Source organism: Carassius gibelio, chromosome B12 (genome assembly GCF_023724105.1).
Source record: "Carassius gibelio isolate Cgi1373 ecotype wild population from Czech Republic chromosome B12, carGib1.2-hapl.c, whole genome shotgun sequence".
NCBI classification, from domain to species: Eukaryota; Metazoa; Chordata; class Actinopteri; order Cypriniformes; family Cyprinidae; genus Carassius; species Carassius gibelio.
In genome coordinates, this window is record NC_068407.1 from 19,296,226 (window position 1) to 19,322,250 (window position 26,025).

Here is a 26,025-nt window from a genome sequence, read left to right on the forward strand (position 1 = left end):
TTAGGTACCACCTGTCTCAATGAGCTCATTTTGATACCTCGATTTTGTTATAGTCATGTCTTTGCCCATTTCAGAACTTTGAAAACCCTTTTAGTATACATTTTTTTACATGCATAGTAGTTCTTGAACAGGGTTTTGCCGATTTTACAGGAACCTAGTTTTGGCTTCTGATAAAAAAAAAAAAAAAAAGTGACTGGAATGTTAAGTGTTGTAGTTTAGGACTGATAGAGTATAATCTTTTCATTGTCTAAAATGGTAAGATATCAGTTTTTCTTTGCACTAAAACCTAACAAAAATCACAAAATTCACATATATGTGCAAAATAAATTATTTGATATGCTTTTAATATGTATTGTTTAAAATATATAATTACCTATGCATTTCTAGATCTTGTTAATGGATCTGCCAGATAATTTCATACCATAAATGGGTATTGTTTTTACTGCTTTTATTTCATTATTATTATTAATTTTTTTTCTTAGGTGAACGTTTTTATAACCTGCCTTGCTGCTTGTCTGTTGCACATGTTGCCCAGTGCACCTACCTCCATTTGTAAGTGTTTGTTTGTTTTGTCATTTGGTTACTTTGTCACTTCTGTGACTGTTGCATCATTGTGTATTATGTGAGTTTTCAAAATAACTCTCCCTTTTCATGTGCTGCTTCTTAGCTTGGTGCTATCATAAGGCTTCATGTAGTAAGTAGTGTTTTATTTATTTTTTTGGGTGGAAACTTTTTGAACTTTTATAATGCGCTCCGTTCACTGCGGTTTCAAAATGAGAGCTTCTGCATTATTTGATGCTAATAACTAGTTGAAGATGTTTTGAAAGATTTTTCTGCATCTCAGGTGACCTCGTTTGGCCCATAATCGCAGAAAAAGACTGTAATGGAACTCAACAGTCTCCCATAGACATTGTAACCACCAATGTGCAGGCTAATACTACTCTGACTCCTTTCACCTTTACCGGCTACAATCAAGATGCAACCTTAACTGAAATCACAAACACTGGCACCACAAGTAAGTAGTGTGTTTCATCTTAAGTTTTTGTGTAGGGGGGAAAAACTGGCTAACTGGGAACAAAATACATTTGTTTTACTCGTCAGTTCAAGTTACACTTGATCACAAGAAAATGCATGTGGAAGGAGGTGGTCTGCCAGGCCTGTTTGCAAGTACTCAGTTTCACTTTCACTGGGGTAATGGCAGCACCACACCTGGATCTGAACATCGTGTGAATGGCAAACAATACCCTATGGAGGTATGAAAATCAAGTAATTCAAATGTAAAGCTTGGTTTTTACTGGTTGTCTAAAAGGATGTGTGTATTTCAGTTGCATATCGTGAGTAAGGCTGAACACAATGGCAGTCTGCCCAATGATTCGATATTAGCAGCTTTTGGTTTCTTCATTGAGGTATGTTGCCTCGTTGCCTCTGATTTTTGGAGAAAATGTTAAATTGACTATTTTAAATTAAATCCCCCACAGGCCTCTAATGACACTGGGAAACCAGAGAGCTGGAAAATCTTAACGTCTAATCTCACAGAAATTGCCAGTGCAGGTTTGGACCCAATCCTACAGTATTAGGAAAGTGGTTCTGTATGCTGGTAATGTAAAGAAGTTAATGTATGTATTGTTTCAGGTGATAAAACGCGTGTTTCCGACAAGCTCACCATGGATGATTTGCTTTCTGGAGTGGACCGTACTAAGTATTACCGCTATCTTGGGTCTTTGACTACACCAAACTGCGACGAAGGTGTAATTTGGACCATCTTTAAAGACCCCATTAAAGTCAGCCAAGATTTGGTAAGTCTAGACCGTATTCCTAAAAATATTTGGGCCTAAATTCAATATTTGGATTGCACATAAATTTGGTTACTTTAAATAGGCTTAACCTGTGGTGGGTCAATCATGCATAAGATTTCATAAAACTTATGCTAATGGAAAGCCATTTGAACAAATTAATCTTAAACTAGAAAATGGATGCAAATGGTTCCAATTTTAGTTTCAAATAGATTTGCCTATAGTGCTAAACCACGGAATCTGCAATTCCGTGGTTTAGCAGATTCCTATATAAAAATGTTTTTGACATAAATACTTATTTTTATTAAGTTGTGGGTATATTTAGACATTAAACTTTTAACATCTAATTTTATGTGCCCCCATTCCCCATTGGCAGTGTAGGATCAAATGGTCTCTTTGGCTCAAATTATTTTGATTTCTCCAAATAGATTGACCTCTTCACTACGACTGTCTACATCAACAAAACCTCCAACTCCCCTCTAATGACCAACACGTTCAGGGGTGTTCAGCCCATCAATGGCAGGATTGTGATGTCCCAGATAGCGGGTACCAAAATTACTGGCCTCCTAATGCCAACATCGGCTAAAAAAACCTCTGCTATTATAATGCCAACATCGGCTAACAAAACCACTGCTATTATAATGCCAACATCGGCTAACAAAACCACTGCTAGTATAAAGCCAACATCGGCTAACAAAACCACTGCTATTATAAAGCCAACATCGGCTAACAAAACCACTGCTATTATAATGCCAACATCGGCTAACAAAACCACTGCTAGTATAAAGCCAACATCGGCTAACAAAACCACTGCTAGTATAAAGCCAACTCCGGCTACCAAAACCACTGCTATTATAAAGCCAACATCTGCTACCAAAACTACTGGCCTTAAGCCAAAATTGGGTCTTAAAACTACTAGAATTTTAAAGCCAGCATCAACCGCAACAACCCTATCCCAGGCTTACATTTTTCCTCTGAGTGTCGTTATGCTGTACGGTGTTCTATCTTTGTAAATGGTTCACAAAATGCTGAGATTAACATGGCATAATGTTATTTGTATAAAAAAAAAAAACATCTGCAATGTCAATTTTTAACGGATTTAATGTTGTAAAGGTTTAATTTCATTGTATTCAAATGTTTCCTTGTTTTTGGCTAGTTTCCTGAGATGGTTTAATATGAAACTGCCTTTCAGGTTGTGCACTACAGGTCTTATTTGGTTGGAGTACTGGGTGTGTTTCATAGGGGGTTAAATGTTTGACTTTCATGCACATTTTTGAAAGCGTTTGAGCTGCTTGTAGTCTTTGCATAAATGCACTTATTGTAACATGACTTTAGTGTCTGCTTTACAGATTGAAATGCAATGGTTTTTGAACAATGTAGGCAACATGCTTAGGATGTGTCACTGAGTCAACCTCTTAATTAAAAAAAAAAAGACTCCCTTAAAGTTAAACCATATCTAGTGCTTGTAACTGGTTTCTCACTGCTTGATTTGTGTTAATAAGTGCGCACAAGGTGTCCTTGTCTGCTGTGTGAATGTCAATGGTTTTTCAAAACTCATTTGTACAAAGGTGTTTTTTTTTTTTTTTTTTTTTTTTTTTTTTTTTTAACTTGTGTTTTAAGCTTAATTCATTAAAGTTTATTAAAACCATTTATGGTATAAAAAATTACATTTGTGTCGTCAATCATTTTACAGAATGGAGGCAAGGGTTCATTCAGCCAAAAAGGAAAATTTAAGCCATAAATTAATCCTAAGTGTACAACTTTCAATCAAATTAAAAAAAAAAAAAAGATTAAAAATGATCACTTTGATCTTTCAAGCTATTTGATGCAACTTGGCAGGTGTTGTACGCCATGGGTCCATGAGAAGTTTGAAGAGTCATATGATGCAACTTAATTTTTTGCTTTTCTCTTTAGAGTGTTACAAGCTCTGGGTGCGTAAAGTTGCAAAGAATAACATCTCGCATCCAAAGAGACTTTCTTCATGAAAGTTAAGACTCTGCCTCACTCCTCGAAAATGGCTTATTCAAACACATCCCAACATGTCACCTTGGAAAACGTACTCGTTTATAATACGATTTCTTAGGGGGGTGGTTTTTTTTATTTTTTATTTTATTTTTTTTATTGTGTGTGAAATATTATACTAAATACACAATTACTGTAAATGTGAGGTTATGTAAGCTGGCTAACTCTTACAACTTACCTTACAAAAACTAAATGACCTATTTACTATTGAAAATTAATAAATACATTAAAAAAAGCAAACAAAAAAGCGTTACTGTAATCAACAAATAACCATGGATTTACTACTCTAACCATAGTTTAACCATGGTATTTGTACAACCATGGTTATACAAATGGTAATTGATACAAAAAAAAAAAAACTTTTAAATTCTTTTTGCTGGGGTAATTTTGTGTTGAGTATTTGCAGGTCTTAGTATTTGTGTTGTGAGCATTTGCAGCTTGTTGTTTTTTTTATTTCATTGTGTTGCGAGTATTTGCAGCGTGTGCTGTCAAACTGATGATGTTTTATTAATTTGCTGGTGCTTTTTCTATTTGAATGCGTTTTGTGAAGTTGAGCTTTCCCGACCACCGTGCCTCGCCCCTATTTTTTTTTTAATCTTCGTCCCACATGTACATATGCAACCATGGCAACGACGATCGCGGAAACAAGCGAAGATGACACAAGCATATTCAAACAAAAGCCAACATGAATAAGTTGTGTGAAACAACGCAAAATCAACGTTACTCCCCTATCAAAAAGAATGTGTCCAATTCCAATCTCCACGGTTGGAAACCTGTTCCAATATTAACGCGGATCCTACCTCTTGCCTAGTTCGGTAAAACTGGCAAGATATTCACAGATTCGACTTTTCCGGATCAATAACTCGCGAGCAAAACGTTTTTGGTACACGATTAATGCCTCTTTTTACTCGTAGTGATGTAGTAAACGAGCTACAAGCGAGTTTGCCTGAAAACAAGCTTTCCTCCGCTCTGTACAAAATACGTTGATCTCAATGCGCTGGCGTCTGAGAGACAAGTACTAAGGGACCGTCTGCAAAGTGCGAAACGCGAAAAAGGTTACTAATAAAATACTCAATAACTTCACAGTAACACACTGTAGTGTCACCAAATTCAGTTCACACATCACTGCTCTCGTGCTGCTTATACTACAATGTTGATTTTAAAAATAGTTGCTTTTGCAAAAATTGTATGATTTTTTTTATTATGAAAACATTAATAACGTTACTGTAACACACTGTACTTTCACCAAATTCAGTTCACACATCACTGCTCTCCTACTGGTTATACTACAACACTTATATTGAAAATAGTTGCTTTTGCACAATTTTTATGATTTTTTTGTTATGAAAAACAGTTAATAACTTTACTGTAACACACTGTACTTTCACCAAATTCAGTTCACACATCACTGCTCTCCTGCTGGTTATTCTACAACAATAATTTTGAAATTAAATGATGTTGCACATTTTGTATTATGAAAAATAGTTAATAACTTCACCGTTATAGAACATAATAGTTAATAACTTTAATTTAACACACTGTACTTTCACCAAATTCAGTTCAAACATCACTGCTCTCCTGCTGGTTATAGTACAACTTTAATTTTGAAAGTAATTGCTTTGGCACATTTGTTTTGAATTTTTATTATGAAAAATAGTTAATGAATTCACCATTATTGGACATAATAGTTAATAACTTTAATGTAACACACTGTACATTCATCAAATTCAGTTCACACATCACTGCTCTCCTGCTGGATATTCTACAACTTTGATTTTGAAAGTAATTGCGTTGGCTCATTTGTTATGATTTTTTTTATTAAGAAAAATAGGTAATAAATCACAATTATTGAACATAATAGTTAATAACTTTAATATAACACACGGTACTTCCACCAAATGCAGTTCACAAATCACTGCTTTCCTGCTGGTTATACTACAACTTTCATTTTGAATGTAATTGCTTTTGCAAATTTTTTATGATTTTTTTATTATTAAAAATAGTTAAAAACTTCACCATTATTGAACATAATAGTTAATAACTTTACTGTAAAAGAGTGTACTTCCACCAAATTCAGTTCACACATCACTGCTCTACTGCTGGTCATACTACAACTTTGATTTTAAAAGTAATTGCTTTGTCTCATTTGTTATGATTTGTTTATTAAGAAAAATTGCTAACAACTTTACTGTAACACACTGTTTTTCAACCAAATTCAGTTCACACATCACTGCTCTCCTGCTGGTTATACTACAACTTTCATTTTGAAAGTAATTGCTTTGGCAAATGTTTAGAATTTTTATTATGGAAAATAGTTAATGAATTCACCATCATTGGACATAATAGTTAATAACTTTACTGTAACACACTGTACTTTCACCAAATTCAGTTCACACATCACTACTCTCCTGCTGGTTATACTACAACTTTCCTTTTGAAAGTAATTGCTTTGGCACAGTTTTTATATTTTTTTATTTTGAAAAAATAGTTAATGAATTCACCATTATTGAACATAACAGTTAATAACTTTACTGTAACACAATGTACTTTCACCAAATTCAGTTCACACATCACTGCTCTCCTACTGGTTATACTACAACACTTATATTGAAAATAGTTGCTTTTGCACAATTTTTATGATTTTTTTGTTATGAAAAACAGTTAATAACTTTACTGTAACACACTGTACTTTCACCAAATTCAGTTCACACATCACTGCTCTCCTGCTTGTTATTCTACAACACTCATTTTGAAATTAATTGATGTTGCACATTTTTTATTACGAAATAAGTTAATAACTTAAGTTAATAAGTTAATAACCGTTATAGAACATAATAGTTAATAAGTTTACTGTAACACACTGTAAATGTATCAAATTCAGTTCACACATCTCTGCTCTCCTGCTGGTTATACTACAACTTTCATTTTGTAAGTAATTGCTTTGGCACATTTTTGTTTATTTTTATTAATAAAAAGAGTTAATAAATTAATCATTATTGGACATAATATTTAATAACTTTACTGTAACACACTGTACTTTCACCAAATTCAGTTCACACATCACTGCTCTCCTGCTGGTTATACTACAACTTTCATTTTGAAAGAAATTGCTTTGGCACATTTTTTTAGAATTTTTATTATGAAAAATAGTTAATGAATTCACTATTATTGGACATAATAGCTAATAACTTTACTGTAACACACTGTACATTCATCAAATTCAGTTCACACATCACTGCTCTCCTGCTGCTTAAACTACAATGTTGGTTTTAAAAATAATTGCTTTTGCACAATTTTTATGATTTTTTTTATTATGAAAACGTTAATAACGTTACTGTAACACACTTTACTTTCACCAAATTCAGTTCACACATCAATGCTCTCCTACTGGTTATACTACAACACTTATATTGAAAATAGTTGCTTTTGCACAATTTTTATGTTTTTTTGTTATGAAAAACAGTTAATAACTTTACTGTAACACACTGTACTTTCACCAAATTCAGTTCACACATCACTGCTCTCCTGCTGGTTTTACTACAACACTCATATTGAAAATAATTGCTTTGGCACATTTTTTATTATTTTTTTATTATGAAAAATAGTTAATAACTTTTCTGTTACAAACTGTACTTTCATCAAATTCAGTTCACACATCACTGCTCTCCTGCTGGTTATACTACAACTTTGATTTTGAAAGTAATTGCGTTGACTCATTTGTTATGATTTTTTATTAAGAAAAATTGCTAATAACTTTACTGTAACACACGTTTGTTCAACCAAATTCAGTTCACACATCACTGCTCTCCTGCTGGTTTTACTACAACACTCAAATTGAAAATAATTGCTTCGGCACATTTTTTATTATTTTTTATTATGAAAAATAGTTAATAACTGTACTGTTACAAACTGTACTTTCACCAAATTCAGTTCACACAACACTGGTCTCCTGCTGGTTATACTACAACTTTCATTTTGAAAGTAATTGCTTTGGCAAATGTTTAGAATTTTTATTATGGAAAATAGTTAATGAATTCACCATTATTGGACATAATAGTTAATAACTTTAATGTAACACACTGTACATTCATCAAATTCAGTTCACACATCACTGCTCTCCTGCTGGTTATACTACAACTTTCATTTTGAATGTAATTGCTTTGGCTCATTTGTTATGATTTTTTTATTAAGATAAATTTCTAATAAATTTAGTGTAACATACTGTACTTTAACCAAATTCAGTTCACACATCACTGCTCTCTTGCTGGTTATACTACAACACTCATTTTGAAATTAATTGCTTTTGCACATTCTTTATGATTTTTATTATGAAAAATAGTTAAGAACGTCACCGTTATTGAACATATTAGTTAATAATTTTACTGTAACACACTGTATTTCAACCAAATTCAGTTCACACATCACTGCTCTCCTGCTGGTTATACTACAACTTTCATTTTGTAAGAAATTGCTTTTGCAAATATGTTATGATTTTTTATTATTAAAAATAGTTAATAACATCACCATTATTGAACATAATAGTTAATAACTTTACTGTAACAGACTGTACTTCCACCAAATTCAGTTCACACATCACTGCTCTACTGCTGGTTATACTACAACTTTCATTTTAAAAGTAATTGCTTTGGCACCATTTTTATGATGTTTTATTTTGAACAATAGTTAATAACTTTACTGTAACACACTGTACTTCCACCAAATTCAGTTCACACATCACTGCTCTCTTGCTGGTTATACTACAACTTTCATTTTGAATGTAATTGCTTTGGCACATTTATTATGATTTTTTATTATAAAAAATAGTTAAATTCACCATTATTGTACATAATAGTTAATAACTTTACTGTAATGCACTGTACTTTCACCAAATTCAGTTCACACATCACTGCTCTCCAGCTGGTTATACTACAACTTTCATTTTGAATGTAATTGCTTTGGCACATTTGTTATGATTTTTTATTTTGAAAAATAGTTAATAACTTTACTGTAACACACTGTACTTTCACCAAATTCAGTTCACACATCACCGCTCTCCTGCTGGTTATACTACAACACTTATATTGAAAATAGTTGCTTTTGCACAATTTTTATGTTTTTTTGTTTATGAAAAACAGTTAATAACTTTACTGTGACACACTGTACTTTCACCAAATTCAGTTCACATATCACTGCTCTCCTGCTGGTTTTACTACAACTTTCATTTTGAATGTAATTGCTTTGGCACATTTGTTATGATTTTTTATTAAGAAAAATTGCTAATAACTTTACTGTAACACACGTTTTTTCAACCAAATTCAGTTCACACATCACTGCTCTCCTGCTGGTTTTACTACAACACTCATATTGAAAATAATTGCTTCGGCACATTTTTTATTATGAAAAATAGTTAATAACTTTACTGTAACACACTGTACTTCCATCAAATTCAGTTCAAACATCACTGCTCTCCTGCTGGTTATACTACAACTTTCATTTTGAAAGTAATTGCTTTGGCACATTTATTTGAATTTTTATTATGAAAAAATAGTTAACAACATCACCATTATTGAACATAATAGTTAATAACTGTAATGTAACACACTGTACTTCCACAAAATTCAGTTCACAAATCACTGCTTTCCTGCTGGTTATACTACAACTTTCATTTTGAATGTAATTGCTTTGGCTCATTTGTTATGATTTTTTATTAAGAAAAATTTCTAATAACTTTAGTGTAATATACTGTACTTTAACCAAATTCAGTTCACACATCACTGCTCTCTTGCTGGTTATACTACAACTTTCATTTTAAAAGTAATTGCTTTGGCACAATTTTTATGATGTTTTATTTTGAACAATAGTTAATTACTTTACTGTAACACACTGTACTTCCACCAAATTCAGTTCACACATCACTGCTCTCTTGCTGGTTATACTACAACTTTCATTTTGAATGTAATTGCTTTGGCACATTTATTATGATTTTTTATTATAAAAAATAGTTAAATTCACCATTATTGTACATAATAGTTAATAACTTTACTGTAATGCACTGTACTTTCACCAAATTCAGTTCACACATCACTGCTCTCCAGCTGGTTATACTACAACATTCATTTTGAATGTAATTGCTTTGGCACATTTTTTATTATTTTTTTATTAAGAAAAATTGCTAATAACTTTACTGTAACACACGTTTGTTCAACCAAATTCTGTTCACACATCAGTGCTCACCTGCTGGTTATACTACAACCCTCATATTGAAATAAAAAAATTTTTGCACATTTTTTATGATTTTTTTTATAATGAAAAACAGTTAATAACTTTACTGTAACAGACTGCACTTTCACCAAATTCAGTTCACACATCACTGCTCTTCTGCTGGTTATTCTACAACTTTCATTTTGCAAGTAATTCCTTTGGCACATTATTTACCTTTTTTATCATGAAAAATTGTTAATTACTTCACAGTTATTGGAAATTATAGTAATAACTTTACTGTAACACACTGTACTTCCACCAAATTCAGTTCACACATCACTGCTCTCCTGCTGTTTATACTTCAACATTTATTTTGAAAATAATTGCTTTTGCATATTTCTTTTTTATGATTGTTTATTATGGAAAATAGGTAATAACTTTGTAACTACATAACTTCACGATGTAATAAAATTACTTAATTTATGGACTTTGTTTCTGCACAATACAAACATGTATCTCAACTAAGATACCTAATGCAGTTTACTTTTTATTTAACTGTAGAATTTAATAGCACATAATGAAAATAAGAATACTTCACACAAATTATGTTGTTACCCACCTAACATACTAGATACTCTCACAGTGTCATTAAGTTTACAGTAACTTATTTTAATAAGAAGAAATATAATAAGAAATATCATAAAATATGTGCCGGCACAAATATTTTCAATATGAGTGTTGTAGTAAAACCAGCAGGAGAGCAGTGATGTGCGAACTTAATTTAATGAAAGTACAGTGTGTAACAGAAAAGTAATTAACTATTTTTCTTAATATATAATCATAACAAATGTACCAAAGCAATTACATTCAAAATGAACATTGTAGTATAACCAGCATGAGAGCAGTGATGTGTGAACTGAATTTGGTGAAAGTACAGTCTCTTACAGTAAAGTTATTAACTATTATGTTCAATAACGGTGACGTTATTAACTATTTTTCATAATAAAAAAAATCCAAAAAAATATGCAAAAGCAATTAATTTCAAAATGAGTGTTGTAGGATAACCAGCAAGACAGCAGTGATGTGTGAACTGATTTTGGTGAAAGTACAGTGCATTACAGTAAAGTTATGAAATATTGTTCATGATAAAAAATCATACAAAATGTGCCAAAGCAATAATTTTCAATATGAGTATTGTAGTAAAACCATAAGGAGAGCAGTGATGTGTGAACTGATTTTGATGAAAGTTCAGTGTGTTAAAGTAAAGTTATTAACTATTTTTCATAATAAAAAATAATAAAAAATGTGCCGAAGCAATTATTTTCAATATGAGTGTTGTAGTAAAACCAGCAGGAGAGCAGTGATGTGTGAACTGAATTTGGTTGAAAAAACGTGTGTTACAGTAAAGTTATTAGCAATTTTTCTTAATAAAAAATCATAACAAATGAGTCAACGCAATTACTTTCAAAATCAAAGTTGTAGTACAACCAGCAGGAGAGCAGTGATGTGTGAACTGAATTTGATGAATGTACAGTGTGTTACAGTAAACTTATTAACTATTATGTTCTATAATGGTGAATTCATTAACTTTTTTCATAATAAAAAATGTGCAACATCAATTAATTTAAAAATGAGTGTTGTAGAATAACAACCAGGAGAGCAGTGATGTGTGAACTGAATTTGATGAATGTACAGTGTGTTACATTAAAGTTATTAGCTATTATGTCAAATAATGATGAATTCATTAACTATTTTTCATAATAAAAATTCTAAAAAATGTGCCAAAGCAATTACTTTCAAAATCAAAGTTGTAGTATAACCAGCAGAAGAGGAGTGATGTATGAACTGAATTTGGTGAAAGTACAGTGTGTTACAGTAAAGTTATTAACTATTATGTTCAATAATTGTGATTTATTACCTATTTTTCTTAATTAAAAAATCATAACAAATGAGCCAACGCAATTACTTTCAAAAGGTAAGTTGTAGTATAACCAGCAGGAGAGCAGTGATGTGTGAACTGAATTTGGTGAAAGTACAGTGTGTTACAGTAAAGTTATTAGCAATTTTTCTTAATAAACAAATCATAACAAATGAGCCAAAGCGATTACTTTTAAAATCAAAGTTGTAGTATAACCAGCAGTAGAGCAGTGATGTGTGAACTGAATTTGGTGGAAGTACACTCTTTTACAGTAAAGTTATTAACTATTATGTTCAATAATGGTGAAGTTTTTAACTATTTTTAATAATAAAAAAATCATAAAAAATTTGCAAAAGCAATTACATTCAAAATGAAAGTTGTAGTATAACCAGCAGGAAAGCAGTGATTTGTGAACTGCATTTGGTGGAAGTACCATGTGTTATATTAAAGTTATTAACTATTATGTTCAATAATTGGGATTTATTACCTATTTTTCTTAATTAAAAAATCATAACAAATGAGCCAACGCAATTACTTTCAAAATCAAAGTTGTAGTACAACCAGCAGGAGAGCAGTGATGTGTGAACTGAATTTGATGAATGTACAGTGTGTTACATTAAAGTTATTAACTATTATGTCCAATAATGGTGAATTCATTAACTATTTTTCATAATAAAAATTCTAAACATTTGCCAAAGCAATTACTTTCAAAATGATTGTTGTAGAATAACCAGCAGGAGAGCAGTGATGTGTGAACTGAATTTGGTGAAAGTACAGTGTGTTACAGTAAAGTTATTAACAGTTTTTCATAACAAAAAAACATAAAAATTGTGCAAAAGCAACTATTTTCAATATAAGTGTTGTAGTATAACCAGTAGGAGAGCAGTGATGTGTGAACTGAATTTGGTGAAAGTAAAGTGTGTTACAGTAACGTTATTAACGTTTTCATAATAAAAAAAAATCATAGAAAATTGTGCAAAAGCAATTCTTTTTAAAACCAACATTGTAGAATAACCAGCAGGAGAGCAGTGATGTGTGAACTGAATTTGGTGAAAGTACAGTGTGTTACAGTAAAGTTATTAAATATTATGTCCAATAATGATTAATTTATTAACTATTTTTATTAATAAAAATAAAAAATAAAATGTGCCAAAGCAATTACTTACAAAATGAAAGTTGTACTATAACCAGCAGAAGAGCAGAGATGTGTGAACTGAATTTGATGAATGTACAGTGTGTTACAGTAAACTTATTAACTATTATGTTCTATAACGGTGAAGTTATTAACTTTTTTCATAATAAAAAATGTGCAACATCAATTACTTTCAAAATCAAAGTTGTAGTATAACCAGCAGAAGAGGAGTGATGTATGAACTGAATTTGGTGAAAGTACAGTGTGTTACAGTAAAGTTATTAACTGTTAGGTTCAATAATGGTGAAGTTATTAACTATTTTTCAAAACAAAAAAAAATATAAAAACTGTGCCAAAGCAATTACTTTCAAAAGGTAAGTTGTAGTATAACCAGCAGGAGAGCAGTGATGTGTGAACTGAATTTGGTGAAAGTACAGTGTGTTACAGTAAAGTTATTAGCAATTTTTCTTAATAAACATATCAAAACAAATGAGCCAAAGCGATTACTTTTAAAATCAAAGTTGTAGTATAACCAGCAGTAGAGCAGTGATGTGTGAACTGAATTTGGTGGAAGTACACTCTTTTACAGTAAAGTTATTAACTATTATGTTCAATAATGGTGAAGTTTTTAACTATTTTTAATAATAAAAAAATCATAAAAAAATTTGCAAAAGCAATTACATTCAAAATGAAAGTTGTAGTATAACCAGCAGGAAAGCAGTGATTTGTGAACTGCATTTGGTGGAAGTACCGTGTGTTATATTAAAGTTATTAACTATTATGTTCAATAATTGTGATTTATTACCTATTTTTCTTAATTAAAAAATCATAACAAATCAGCCAACGCAATTACTTTCAAAATCAAAGTTGTAGTACAACCAGCAGGAGAGCAGTGATGTGTGAACTGAATTTGATGAATGTACAGTGTGTTACATTAAAGTTATTAACTATTTTTCATAATAAAAAATAATAAAAAATGTGCCAAAGCAATTATTTTCAATATGAGTGTTGTAGTTAAACCAGCAGGAGAGCAGTGATGTGTGAACTGAATTTGGTGAAAGTAAAGTGTGTGAAAGTAAAGTTATGAACTATTATGTTCAATAAAGGTGATGTTATTAACTATTTTTCATAATAAAAATTCAAAACAAATGTGCCAAAGCAATTACTTTCAAAATGAAAGTTGTACTATAACCAGCAGGAGAGCAGTGATGTTTGAACTGAATTTGGTGAAAGTACAGTGTGTTAAATTAAAGTTATTAACTATTATGTTCTATAACGGTGAAGTTATTAACTATTTTTCATAATACAAAATGTGCAACATCATTTAATTTCAAAATGATTGTTGCAGAATAACCAGCAGGAGAGCAGTGATGTGTGAACTGAATTTGGTGAAAGTACAGTGTGTTACAGTAAAGTTATTAACTGTTTTTCATAACAAAAAAAATCATAAAAATTGTGCAAAAGCAACTATTTTCAATATAAGTGTTGTAGTATAACCAGTAGGAGAGCAGTGATGTGTGAACTGAATTTGGTGTGTACAGTGTGTTACAGTAACGTTATTAACGTTTTAATAATAAAAAAAAATCATAAAAATTGTGCAAAAGCAACTATTTTTAAAACCAACATTGTAGTATAAGCAGCACGAGAGCAGTGATGTGTGAACTGAATTTGGTGACAGTACAGTGTGTTACTGTGAAGTTATTGAGTATTTTATTAGTAACCTTTTTCGCGTTTCGCACTTTGCAGACGGTCCCTTAGGACTTGTCTCTCAGACGCCAGCGCATTGAGATCAACGTATTTTGTACAGAGCGGAGGAAAGCTTGTTTTCAGGCAAACTCGCTTGTAGCTCGTTTACTACATCACTACGAGTAAAAAGAGGCATTAATCGTGTACCAAAAACGTTTTGCTCGCGAGTTATTGATCCGGAAAAGTCGAATCTGTGAATATCTTGCCAGTTTTACCGAACTCTCTTGCCTGATTGTAAACCCACCTTTTTTTTTTATCTGCCATCTCAATCTGTAGTTGATCTGCTAATATGCTAATTTTGATTAAAAGCGCCTACTAAATGTAAATGTGAGGTAATATGTGTCTTGTGCACTCAAATTGAGCGCTCTTCTCGCTATCAGGACAAGACACGCCCCCTTAAAATCAGATTAATCCTGTTTACCATTACAGCCTTTCATTGAGATAGTGAGGGGGGATGAATCGGTTCACTATGAATCGGGGGGGTCATGTCTCCCCTGTCCCTAGTGCAAACTAATCAAGTTTAAAATGGAATATTCCAATTTTAGAGATACAGAATTTTTTATTTTCCTAAGCTTTGTCATAACCATCAGAATTAAAACAAAAAAAACTTGTTTCATTGTGTCTAATGAATCTAGAATATAAGAAAGTTTGCTTTTATAAGTTTGCTTTTATTAAATTCATAAATTCATAAAAATGATTCCAAAAGCATATGATTTTTCCACAATAACGCCGATGCGGTCCCCAGTGATTTATTTTGTGTGCTTTTGCATTGGCATTGGTTTTAATAGGCTAATAAATAAATGACTAATATTTATCAACAAAGAACATTGAACGTGCATCTAGTAGATAGAGAGTCAGTTGGGATTATTATATGCAAATGTATTTAACCAGATTTTGTGTGCGGTGCAAAACTTGCTTGGAAACCTGGTATTCATATACGTTTCCTTAAAAAAAAATCGTCAGTGGAGTTATGCAGTAATTACGATAAATTTCTGTCCATTGAAAAAAAAAAAAAAAAAACTATTTAAAGGGGGGGTGAAATGCTCATTTTCACTCAATATCCTGTTAATCTTGAGTACATATAGAGTAGTACTGCATCCTTCATAAATCCAAAAAGTCTTTAGTTGTATTATATTCATAAGAGAAAGATAGTCTGTACCGATTTTTCCCGGAAAAACGCGACCGGCTGGAGGCGTGATGTGTGGGCGGAGCTAAAGAATCACGAGCGCGAATAGGCTTTTGCGTTGAAAGCATGTGGAAGCTGTGACATTACCGTGAGGGAAAACCCATCATTCAAAACAAACCATGGCTAACAGTCAGATTCAGCCGTTTATTTATGATCCAGAATCAGATCCATAAGCTGAAACTGAACGAAAGCAGCAGCAGCAACGACTCGCTCCGAGCGGGGCTCGAACCCGGGTCTCTGGCATGGGAGGGGACGCACTAACAAGGAGGCAGAGATATTTGAAGCAGTTTTACTCACCGCCTGCGGTTCCAACACACGATTGTGACCCTTTTCCTTGGGATTGCTTCATTCTTAAGAAATAAACGATACGCAAATCCGTCGTCAAACTGGGCCTTGTGAACAAGCATCTTCGAAATGCAGGGAACAAACAAAAACACTTGCAGAACTCCGTTGATGCTCTGTAAAAATAAACTCCATCAACTGGTCCCTTAATGCTGTTTTTTTTTTTTTTTTTTGGTAATCTGTGCAGGGTTGTCTTGCCCTGGCAACAAAAAACACACTTCTTTTGTGACTTTTCGTGATGCTCTCGCTCTGATCAGTGAATGTCTGTGCTCTCAGTGCTCTGCTATACGGGAGCGCGCGCTCTTCCGGCAGAAGTGCCTTAGGACCCATATAAGGAAATTCCTAACGTCACACAGAGCCATACTCGAAAAAAACTTTCAGAAACTTGTGACAAACCGGAAGGAGTATTTTGGGAACAAAAATACTCCTTCAAACGTACAACTTAATTTTTGAAACTTTGTCCATGTTTAGCATGGGAATCCAACTCTTTAACAGTGTAAAAAACTCAGTATGCATGAAATAGCATTTCATCCCCCTTTAAAATATATATATATTTTTATATTACTTTTCAAAGAATGCAAAGTATTTAATGTTAAAATAGAGTTAGTGCCTTTAAAATTCAGTTTTTGAAACCAGATTAGTGACATCTGTTGGGAGTAAAATAAGAAAAACATCTGCAATTCCGTGGTTTAGCAGATTCCTATATAAAAATGTTTTTGACATAAATACTTATTTTTATTAAGTTGTGGGTATATTTAGACATTAAACTTTTAACATTTAACATTAAAACTTTTTTTTAAAGGTTAAGATTATTTTTTCAGTTTGAAATTTTGATTTGAAGCGTCAGTTTTTGAATTATTACTACAGTCAAACCTGAACACATAGAAAGCATTTTGTAACACAAATATTACAATTGTATAAAAATCTAACAAAAATTAATGGAAATGTTTTATCAGAGCTTAATCCTTCTGGGGAATAAGTGGTTATGAACAAATGAATGAAGCACATTTGTTTGTATTTCACTCTGGTTCGAATCACACTTGCGGAAAGAGCTTGAGAAATAGTGTCTCTTCTGCAGCTCTGTACACTTTCAATTAGTTGTTTTTAGTCACCATCAATACTTTGACATTCACATGATTTTACAGATTTTTACGTAGAAAGGGTGACTGCACACTGCATTACATTAAATTATCTTTCAAGTGTTCATAACTGCTGGCCAAATAAAAAAATGAAATGGAGCAAGGTGCCCCCTGGTGTTTTGGGGGCCCTGCGCAGCTGGTGTATTTTGTGTATAGTGTTTTGTGTGTTGTGTTCTCCATGCATTTTCCGTGTGAGTTTGCGATGACATAAGGTGACTGTAAACGCAACTAGGTTTGATACAACTATTGAGTGTGAAAGCAGACCAACGCTGCAGGCAGCGCAGGGAACAATCAAGCTTGAGCTCGGACCACAGCAAAGGAGCCCAGTGTAAAAGCCCTCTTAACCTGTCAGTGACTCACAGTCGTGCGGGGGCCTCATGTATAAAACTCTATGTAGATTTCATCCTTAATGTGTGCGTACGCACAAAAGCTTTATAAAGCCATGCTTTAACTTGCACAAAGTTCCCTTTGTAATACCCAATCCATGGAAGATTTCTTTAAAATATGATGTTTCTTTAAAATGCTGGGAAGAGCACAAAAGGGGTTATCTTTAGGCTGCTGTCTGTGCTCGACACACCTGTGAACAGAGGTTATAACAGACCTGTTCAAACCAGCCAATGGACTGTTTGATCAGCGAGTGCATCTTTATGTCTGTCCATGTCTATATCTAGCCAATGAGAAAGTACAAAACAAAGCAAGGGAAAGTTCAGGGGGTGAAGTCATAGATCTCAAATGTAACATCAGCACACATGGCTTCTGTATGCAATTGTTTCTCCTTCATATGTTTATTTGTATAAATAAAATCAATAACAATTAGGATTTCAAGTTTTTTTGATAGTAATAAATGAATTCATGTGTGAGCAATCAATATTGCTTGGTTGAAGGTATCTCAATTTGGGTTGTTTTGCAAGCAACTGATGGGAAAATATCGACAAACCCAACAATTTTCAAACCATTTTCAAATCATTTTTCCAAAATTTTTTGCCAATAGTCAAAAAAAATGTATGTGTCAAAATTATCTATTTTTTTATGACAAAAATAATTATGATATTAAGCAAAGATCATATTCTATATATTTAGAAAATTTCGTACCATAACTATATCAAAACAAATTTTTTTAATAGTAATATACATTACTAAGAACTTCATTTAGACAACTTTAAAGGCAATTTTCTCAGTATTTTGATGTTTTTTTGCACACTCTGAATCCAGATTTTCAAATAATTGTATCTCTGCCAAATATTGTCAGACCTTAAAAGCCATACATCAATGGAAAGCTTTCAGATGATTTATAAGACTAAATTTCAGAAAAAAGAAAAAAAGTATTTGCAGCCCAGGGTCCAAATAAGTTGATGATAGTTTTGCTAGTTCATTAAAGAAATACTAGCTTATTATTTATATTTGAAGGAGAGGATGAGTGGATAATGTCGCCCTGGTTATATCCTTCCTTCACTATATTAATTATTTCATTATTTCATTATTGTGTGTGACTATTTATCAAGTTATTCATGAATATTTAGCCTCCAAGATTGTTTGATTTTAACTAAATAAGTAAAAAGCCATCTATACTCGTATAGATAGAGAATACATGTTTATCCTTTCAGAAGTGATAAGAGTATATAGAATATATGTAGTATATAGAATAACAGGTGTGAACACATGTTGAGTGTATTCCTTCTCCTGGGGTCACATGGCCAGCTATCTTCTACCTGTGCTGCGAGGAACAAGAGAACTGTGACTTTTAGAAATGTATATTAGACATTAGGATTCCTGCTCTATCCTGTATTTCTATTCCTCAAGATTAATTTCTGCATATTATGTGTGTGTATCCAACCGTAATGATAAGACACTTGCCAATGCTAGAAAACCTTGAATTGTAGATATGGGTGCTGTGTGTATGTGTGTGTGTGTCAGCACCTATGCTCTGTTTCTGCTGACATCCTGACCTGAGATGAGGTGTCTTCTTCAACAGTGCTGACGCCTGCTACAATCATTGGAGATATGCGGGAGATGCTTATGTCCAAATGTGGAGTTTATCTAGGTTTTGGAACCAATCAGATTTCTGATGACCAGTACTTTGACGTAATTAGTATCTTCTGTCTGGAGTATAATTGCTGTTGATTCTGAGTTGTACGCAGTGCGGCCTACAAACTCCGTTGAGAGTTCTGAAGCTGACTTCTGCAGATGAAACTGCAAACTATTTTCTTTAAGTAAAATTATTATTAATTGAATGCATCTCTGACTCCTGGTCTCCCGGACTCCAGGTTCACACACTGTCTGTTATGCGCCTTTTTTCCGAGCCCATGTTAACAAATCAGAGTGTTCACACTGAACGCGGTAGAAGGCTATAAATAAAAATGTGCAAAAATAATTAATATCTTGCACATGAGCATAGAGAGAGTTGTGAGTACACAGGTGAGAGGAGACACATTTTAAGTGTGCACACTTTCTCCGGGCGAGAGCAGCGTGTATCTGAGCAAGCATGTCTGGTTTTTTGACAAAGCAAAGGAAATCTGCATGGGAGCGGAGAGATTCACACTTGTGCATTAAATTAATGTGCTTTCACTTACATTTATGCGCTCTCGCTGCTGACTGCATACACAGTGTATACGCACTGCACCGCTACAATTAATGAGCTCTATGAACAATGCATGGCAAAAAAAGAAAAAAAAAAGTCCCTGGACACTGGATTTATTTATTTATACATTTTTTTGCCATAAGTCTATTTGGTTACACCTTAACTATAGTGATTATTTTTCACTTATGTCTGGTCTAGAGACCTAACAACTTTTTGATAAAGGTCTAATTGTTTTTCTTTTGGAAATATGTTTCAAAATCATCCTGAATGCATTTATGACTGTAAAGCATATCTGTGTGTGTCAAAATTGTGATTAAAATTGAAATCTCTAAATTGATCAAAGAAATCGCAATAGTTTTTTTTTTTCATATCGAACAGCCCTGAAGATTAGGATGAAGACAATTTAAATACATTTATTTTTATAAAATAAAATGTTAATGCACGTGTACTCAAACATTCTCTGTTTTCCATTCTTTCGTCTTAAGCATGTTTTAATGCTTAAAACGTTTTAATATGACTTTAATGTCTGATATTACTTTAAATCTTTTTTTTTTCTTTTCTTTTTTTTCTAATGAGCTACTCTAACTTAACTTGAGTCAGAATAGACAAAGGTATTTTTACTTTTACTCGGATATGACGATTGGATAATTTATACATCACTGACTGATTATAACATTTCTTTCCTTAAATTGCATAAGTTGCATCAGACATGCACAAAAGGAAACCAACTGAACATGGAACCTTGGTTATAAAGTGACCATCAAACTAGCTGTTTGGGGATGGAGTTTGATTGCTGTCAACTTCAATTTCCATCAAGCACCTGAACCAAATAGGCCTTAATTACTTAACACCCATTAGGTACCACCTGTCTCATTGAGCTCATTTTCATACCTGGTTATAGTCATGTCTTTGCCCATTTCAGAACTTTGAAAACCCTTTTAGTATAATTTTTTTTACATGCATAGTGGTTCTTGAACAGGGTTTTGCCAATTTTACAGGAGCCAAGTTTTGGCTTCTGATAAAAAAAAGTGACTGTAATGTTAAGTGTTGTAGTTTAGGACTGATAGAGTATAATCATTTCATTGTCTAAAATGGTAAGATATCAGTTTTTCTTTGCACTAAAACCTAACAAAATCACAAGACTCACAAAAATGTTCAAAATAAATTATTTCATATGCTTTTAATATGTATAGTTTAAAAGTTATAATGACCTATGCATTTCTAGATCTTGTTAATGGATCTGCCAGATAATTACATAACATAAATGGGTAGTATTTTTACTATAAAAAAAAATATATTTTTTTTTTAGGTGAATGTTTTTATAACCTGCCTTGCTGCTTGTCTGTTGCACATGTTGCACAGTGCACCTAACTCCATTTGTAAGTGTTTGTTTTGTCATTTGGTTACTTTGTCACTTCTGTGACCCTTGCATCATTGTGTATTATGTGAGTTTTCAAAATAACTCTCCCTTTTCATGTGCTGCTTCTTAGCTTGGTGCTATCATAAGGCTTCATGTAGTAAGTAGTATTTATTTTTATTTTTTTGGGGGGGTGGAGACTTTTTGAATTTATGAGTTCTGTTCACTGCGGTTTCAAAATGAGAGCTTATACATTATTTGATGCTAATAGCTAGGTGAGGATGTTTTGAAAGCTTTTTCTGCATTTCAGGTGACATCGTTTGGCACATAATCGCAGAAAAAGACCGTAATGGCACTCAACAGTCTCCCATAGACATTGTAACCACCGATGTGCACACTAATACTACTCTGACTCCTTTCACCTTCACGGGCTACAATGAAGATGCAACCTTAACTGAAATCACAAACACTGGCACCACAAGTAAGTAGTGTGTTTCATCTTAAGTTTTTGTGTAGAGGGGGAAAAACTGGCTAACTGGGAGAAAAATACATTTGTTTTACTCGTCAGTTCAAGTTACACTTGATCACAAGAAAATGCATGTGGAAGGAGGTGGTCTGCCAGGCCTGTTTGCAAGTACTCAGTTTCACTTTCACTGGGGTAATGGCAGTGCCACACCTGGGTCTGAACATAGTGTGAATGGCAAACGATACTCTATGGAGGTATGAAAATCAAGAAAATCAAATGTAAAGCTTGGTTTTTGCTGGTTTTCTAAAAGGATGTGTGTATTTCAGTTGCATATCGTGAGTAAGGCTGAACACAATGGCAGTCTGCCAAATGATTCGATATTAGCAGCTTTTGGTTTCTTCATTGAGGTATGTTGCCTCGTTGTCTCTGATATTTGGAGAAGATTTTAAACTGACTTTTAAATTAAATCCCCCACAGGCCTCTAATGACACTGGGAAACCAGAGAGCTGGAAACTCTTAATGTCTTATCTCACAGAAATTGCCAGTGCAGGTTTGGACCCAATCCTACAGTATTAGGAAAGTGGTTCTGTATGCTGGTAATGTAAAGAAGTTAATGTATGTATTGTTTCAGGTGATAAAACACGTGTTTCCGACAAGCTCACCATGGATGATCTGCTTTCTGGAGTGGACCGTACTAAGTATTACCGCTATCTTGGGTCTTTGACTACACCAAACTGTGATGAAGGTGTGATTTGGACCATCTTTAAAGACCCCATTAAAGTCAGCCAAGATTTGGTAAGTCTAGACCGTATTCCTAAAAATATTTGGGCCTAAATTCAATATTTGGATTGCACATAAATTTGATTACTTTAAATAGGCTTAACCTGTGGTGGGTCAATCAGGCATAAGATTTCATAAAACTTATGCAAATTGAAAGCCATTTGAACAAATTAATCTTGAAAACTAGAAAAATGGATGCAAATGGTTGCAATTTTAGTTTCAAATACATTTGCCTATAGTGCTTAATTTTATGTGCCCCCATCCCCCATTGGCAGTGTAGGATCAAAGGGTCTATTTGGCTCAAATTATTTTGATTTCTCCAAATAGATTGACCTCTTCACTACGACTGTCTACATCAATAAAAACTCCAACTCCCCTCTAATGACCAACACATTCAGGGGTGTTCAGCCCATCAATGGCAGGATTGTGAGGTCACCGATAGTGGGTACCAAAATTACTGGCCTCCTAATGCCAACATCGCCTACCACAACCACTGCTATTCTAAAGCCGACTTCGACTACCAAAACCACTGCTATTCTAAAGCCGACTTCGACTACCAAAACCACCGCTATTCTAAAGCCGACTTCGACTACCAAAACCACCGCTATTCTGAAGCCGACTTCGACTACCAAAACCACCGCTATCATGAAGCCGACTTCGACTACCAAAACCACCGCTATCATGAAGCCGACTTCGACTACCAAAACCACCGCTATTCTAAAGCCGACTTCGACTACCAAAACCACTGCTATTCTAAAGCCGACTTCGACTACCAAAACCACCGCTATTCTAAAGCCGACTTCGACTACCAAAACCACCGCTATTCTAAAGCCGACTTTGACTACCAAAACCACCGCTATTCTAAAGCCGACTTCGACTACCAAAACCACTGCTATTCTAAAGCCGACTTCGACTACCAAAACCACCGCTATTCTAAAGCCGACTTCGACTACCAAAACCACCGCTATCATGAAGCCGACTTCGACTACCAAAACCACCGCTATCATGAAGCCGACTTCGACTACCAAAACCACCGCTATTCTGAAGCCGACTTCGACTACCAAAACCACCGCTATCATGAAGCCGACTTCGACTACCAAAACCACCGCTATTCTGAAGCCGACTTCGACTACCAAAACCACCGCTATTCTGAAGCCGACTTCGACTACCAAAACCACCGCTATTCTAAAGCCGACTTCGACTACCAAAACCACCGCTATTCTAAAGCCGACTTCGACTACCAAAACCACCGCTATTCTAAAGCCGACTTCGACTACCAAAACCACCGCTATCATGAAGCCGACTTCGACTACCAAAACCACCGCTATCATGAAGCCGACTTCGACTACCAAAACCACCGCTATTCTAAAGCCGACTTCGACTACCAAAACCACCGCTATTCTAAAGCCGACTTTGACTACCAAAACCACCGCTATTCTAAAGCCGACTTCGACTACCAAAACCACCGCTATCATGAAGCCGACTTCGACTACCAAAACCACCGCTATTCTGAAGCCGACTTCGACTACCAAAACCACCGCTATCATGAAGCCGACTTCGACTACCAAAACCACCGCTATTCTGAAGCCGACTTCGACTACCAAAACCACCGCTGTCATGAAGCCGACTTCGACTACCAAAACCACCGCTATTCTGAAGCCGACTTCGACTACCAAAACCACCGCTATTATGAAGCCGACTTCGACTACCAAAACCACCGCTATTCTAAAGCCGACTTCGACTACCAAAACCACCGCTATTATGAAGCCGACTTCGACTACCAAAACCACCGCTATTCTAAAGCCGACTTCGACTACCAAAACCACCGCTATTCTAAAGCCGACTTCGACTACCAAAACCACCGCTATCATGAAGCCGACTTCGACTACCAAAACCACCGCTATTCTGAAGCCGACTTCGACTACCAAAACCACCGCTATCATGAAGCCGACTTCGACTACCAAAACCACCGCTATTCTGAAGCCGACTTCGACTACCAAAACCACCGCTGTCATGAAGCCGACTTCGACTACCAAAACCACCGCTATTCTGAAGCCGACTTCGACTACCAAAACCACCGCTATTATGAAGCCGACTTCGACTACCAAAACCACCGCTATTCTAAAGCCGACTTCGACTACCAAAACCACCGCTATTATGAAGCCGACTTCGACTACCAAAACCACCGCTATTCTAAAGCCGACTTCGACTACCAAAACCACCGCTATTATGAAGCCGACTTCGACTACCAAAACCACCGCTATTATGAAGCCGACTTCGACTACCAAAACCACCGCTATTCTAAAGCCGACTTCGACTACCAAAACCACTGCTATTATGAAGCCGACATCAGGTACCAAAACCACTGCTATTATGAAGCCGACTTCGACTACCAAAACCACTGCTATTATGAAGCCGACATCAGGTACCAAAACCACTGCTATTATGAAGCCGACATCAGGTACCAAAACCACGGCTATTATAAAACCAACATCTGCTACCAAAACTACTGGCCTTAAGCCAAAATTGGGTCTTAAAACTACTAGAATTCTAAAGCCAGCATCAACCGCAACAAACCTATCCCAGGCTTACATTTTTCCTCTGAGTGTCATTATGCTGTACTGTGTTCTATCTTTGTAAATGGTTCACAAAATGCTGAGATTAAGATGGCTATGTGATTTTTGAAAATGTTATTTGTATTAAAAAAAAAGCATCTGCAATGTCAAATTTTTAACTGATTTAATGTTGTAAAGGTTTAATTTCATTGTATTCCAGTGTTTCCTTGTTTTTGGCTAGTTTCCTGAGATGGTTTAATATGAAACTGCCTTTCAGGTTGTGCACTACAGGTCTTATTTTGTTGCAGTGCTGGGTGTGTTTCATAGAGGGTTAAATGTTTGACTTTCATGCACAGCTTTGAAAGCATTTGAGCTGCTTGTAGTCTTCGCATAAATGCACTTATTGTGACATGACTTTAGTGTCTGCTTTACAGATTGAAATGCAATGGTTTTTGAACAATGTAGGCAACATGCTGAGGATGTGTCACTAAATCAACCTTTTTATTTTTTAGAAAAAAAGACTCCCTTAAAGTTAAACCATATCTAGTGCTTGTGACTGGTTTCTCACTCTGATTTTGGTTTGTAGGTTCTCATCGGTGTCACTGTAATTGCTGGATTTGTGTTAAGTGCGCACAAGGTGTCCTTGTCTGCTGTGTGAATGTCAATGGTTTTTCAAAACTCTTTTTTTTTTTTTTTTTTTTTTTTTTTTTTAAATTAACTTGTCTTTTAAGCTTAATTCATTAAAGTTTATTAAAACCATTTATGGTATAAAAAAATGTGTTGGTCAATCATTTTGTACAATGGAGGCAA

General features: G+C 34.2%; 1 protein-coding gene across 6 annotated transcripts; it reads left to right on the forward strand.

Moving 5' to 3' along the window:
* The first annotated feature begins 28 nt into the window (after positions 1-28).
* On the forward strand, positions 29-25,991 carry LOC127969542 (carbonic anhydrase 4). 6 transcript variants are annotated; one of them, XM_052571588.1, is made up of 10 exons: positions 29-255; positions 483-552; positions 668-694; positions 845-1,015; positions 1,102-1,253; positions 1,326-1,406; positions 1,479-1,551; positions 1,633-1,796; positions 2,222-2,538; positions 2,611-3,460. In XM_052571588.1, the coding sequence occupies exons 1-10, from the start codon at positions 253-255 to the stop codon at positions 2,804-2,806; spliced, it is 1,254 nt and encodes a 417-aa protein (XP_052427548.1). In that variant the 5' UTR covers positions 29-252; the 3' UTR covers positions 2,807-3,460. The 6 variants fall into 6 exon arrangements, 5 of the variants coding, with proteins under 5 accessions (XP_052427548.1, XP_052427549.1, XP_052427546.1 ...); XM_052571586.1 differs by having other exon boundaries at positions 30-255; positions 2,222-2,385; positions 2,422-3,460; XM_052571590.1 differs by having other exon boundaries at positions 30-255; positions 2,222-2,385; positions 2,530-3,460.
* Positions 25,992-26,025: the final 34 nt, after the last annotated feature.

Bases quoted from the DNA above. Each gene is read 5' to 3' on its own strand.
- LOC127969542 (XM_052571587.1), top strand. The intron at 1,016-1,101 runs GTAAGTAGTGTG...TTTACTCGTCAG, and splicing joins CACAAACACTGGCACCACAA to TTCAAGTTACACTTGATCAC. The intron at 1,552-1,632 runs GTTTGGACCCAA...GTATTGTTTCAG, and splicing joins CACAGAAATTGCCAGTGCAG to GTGATAAAACGCGTGTTTCC.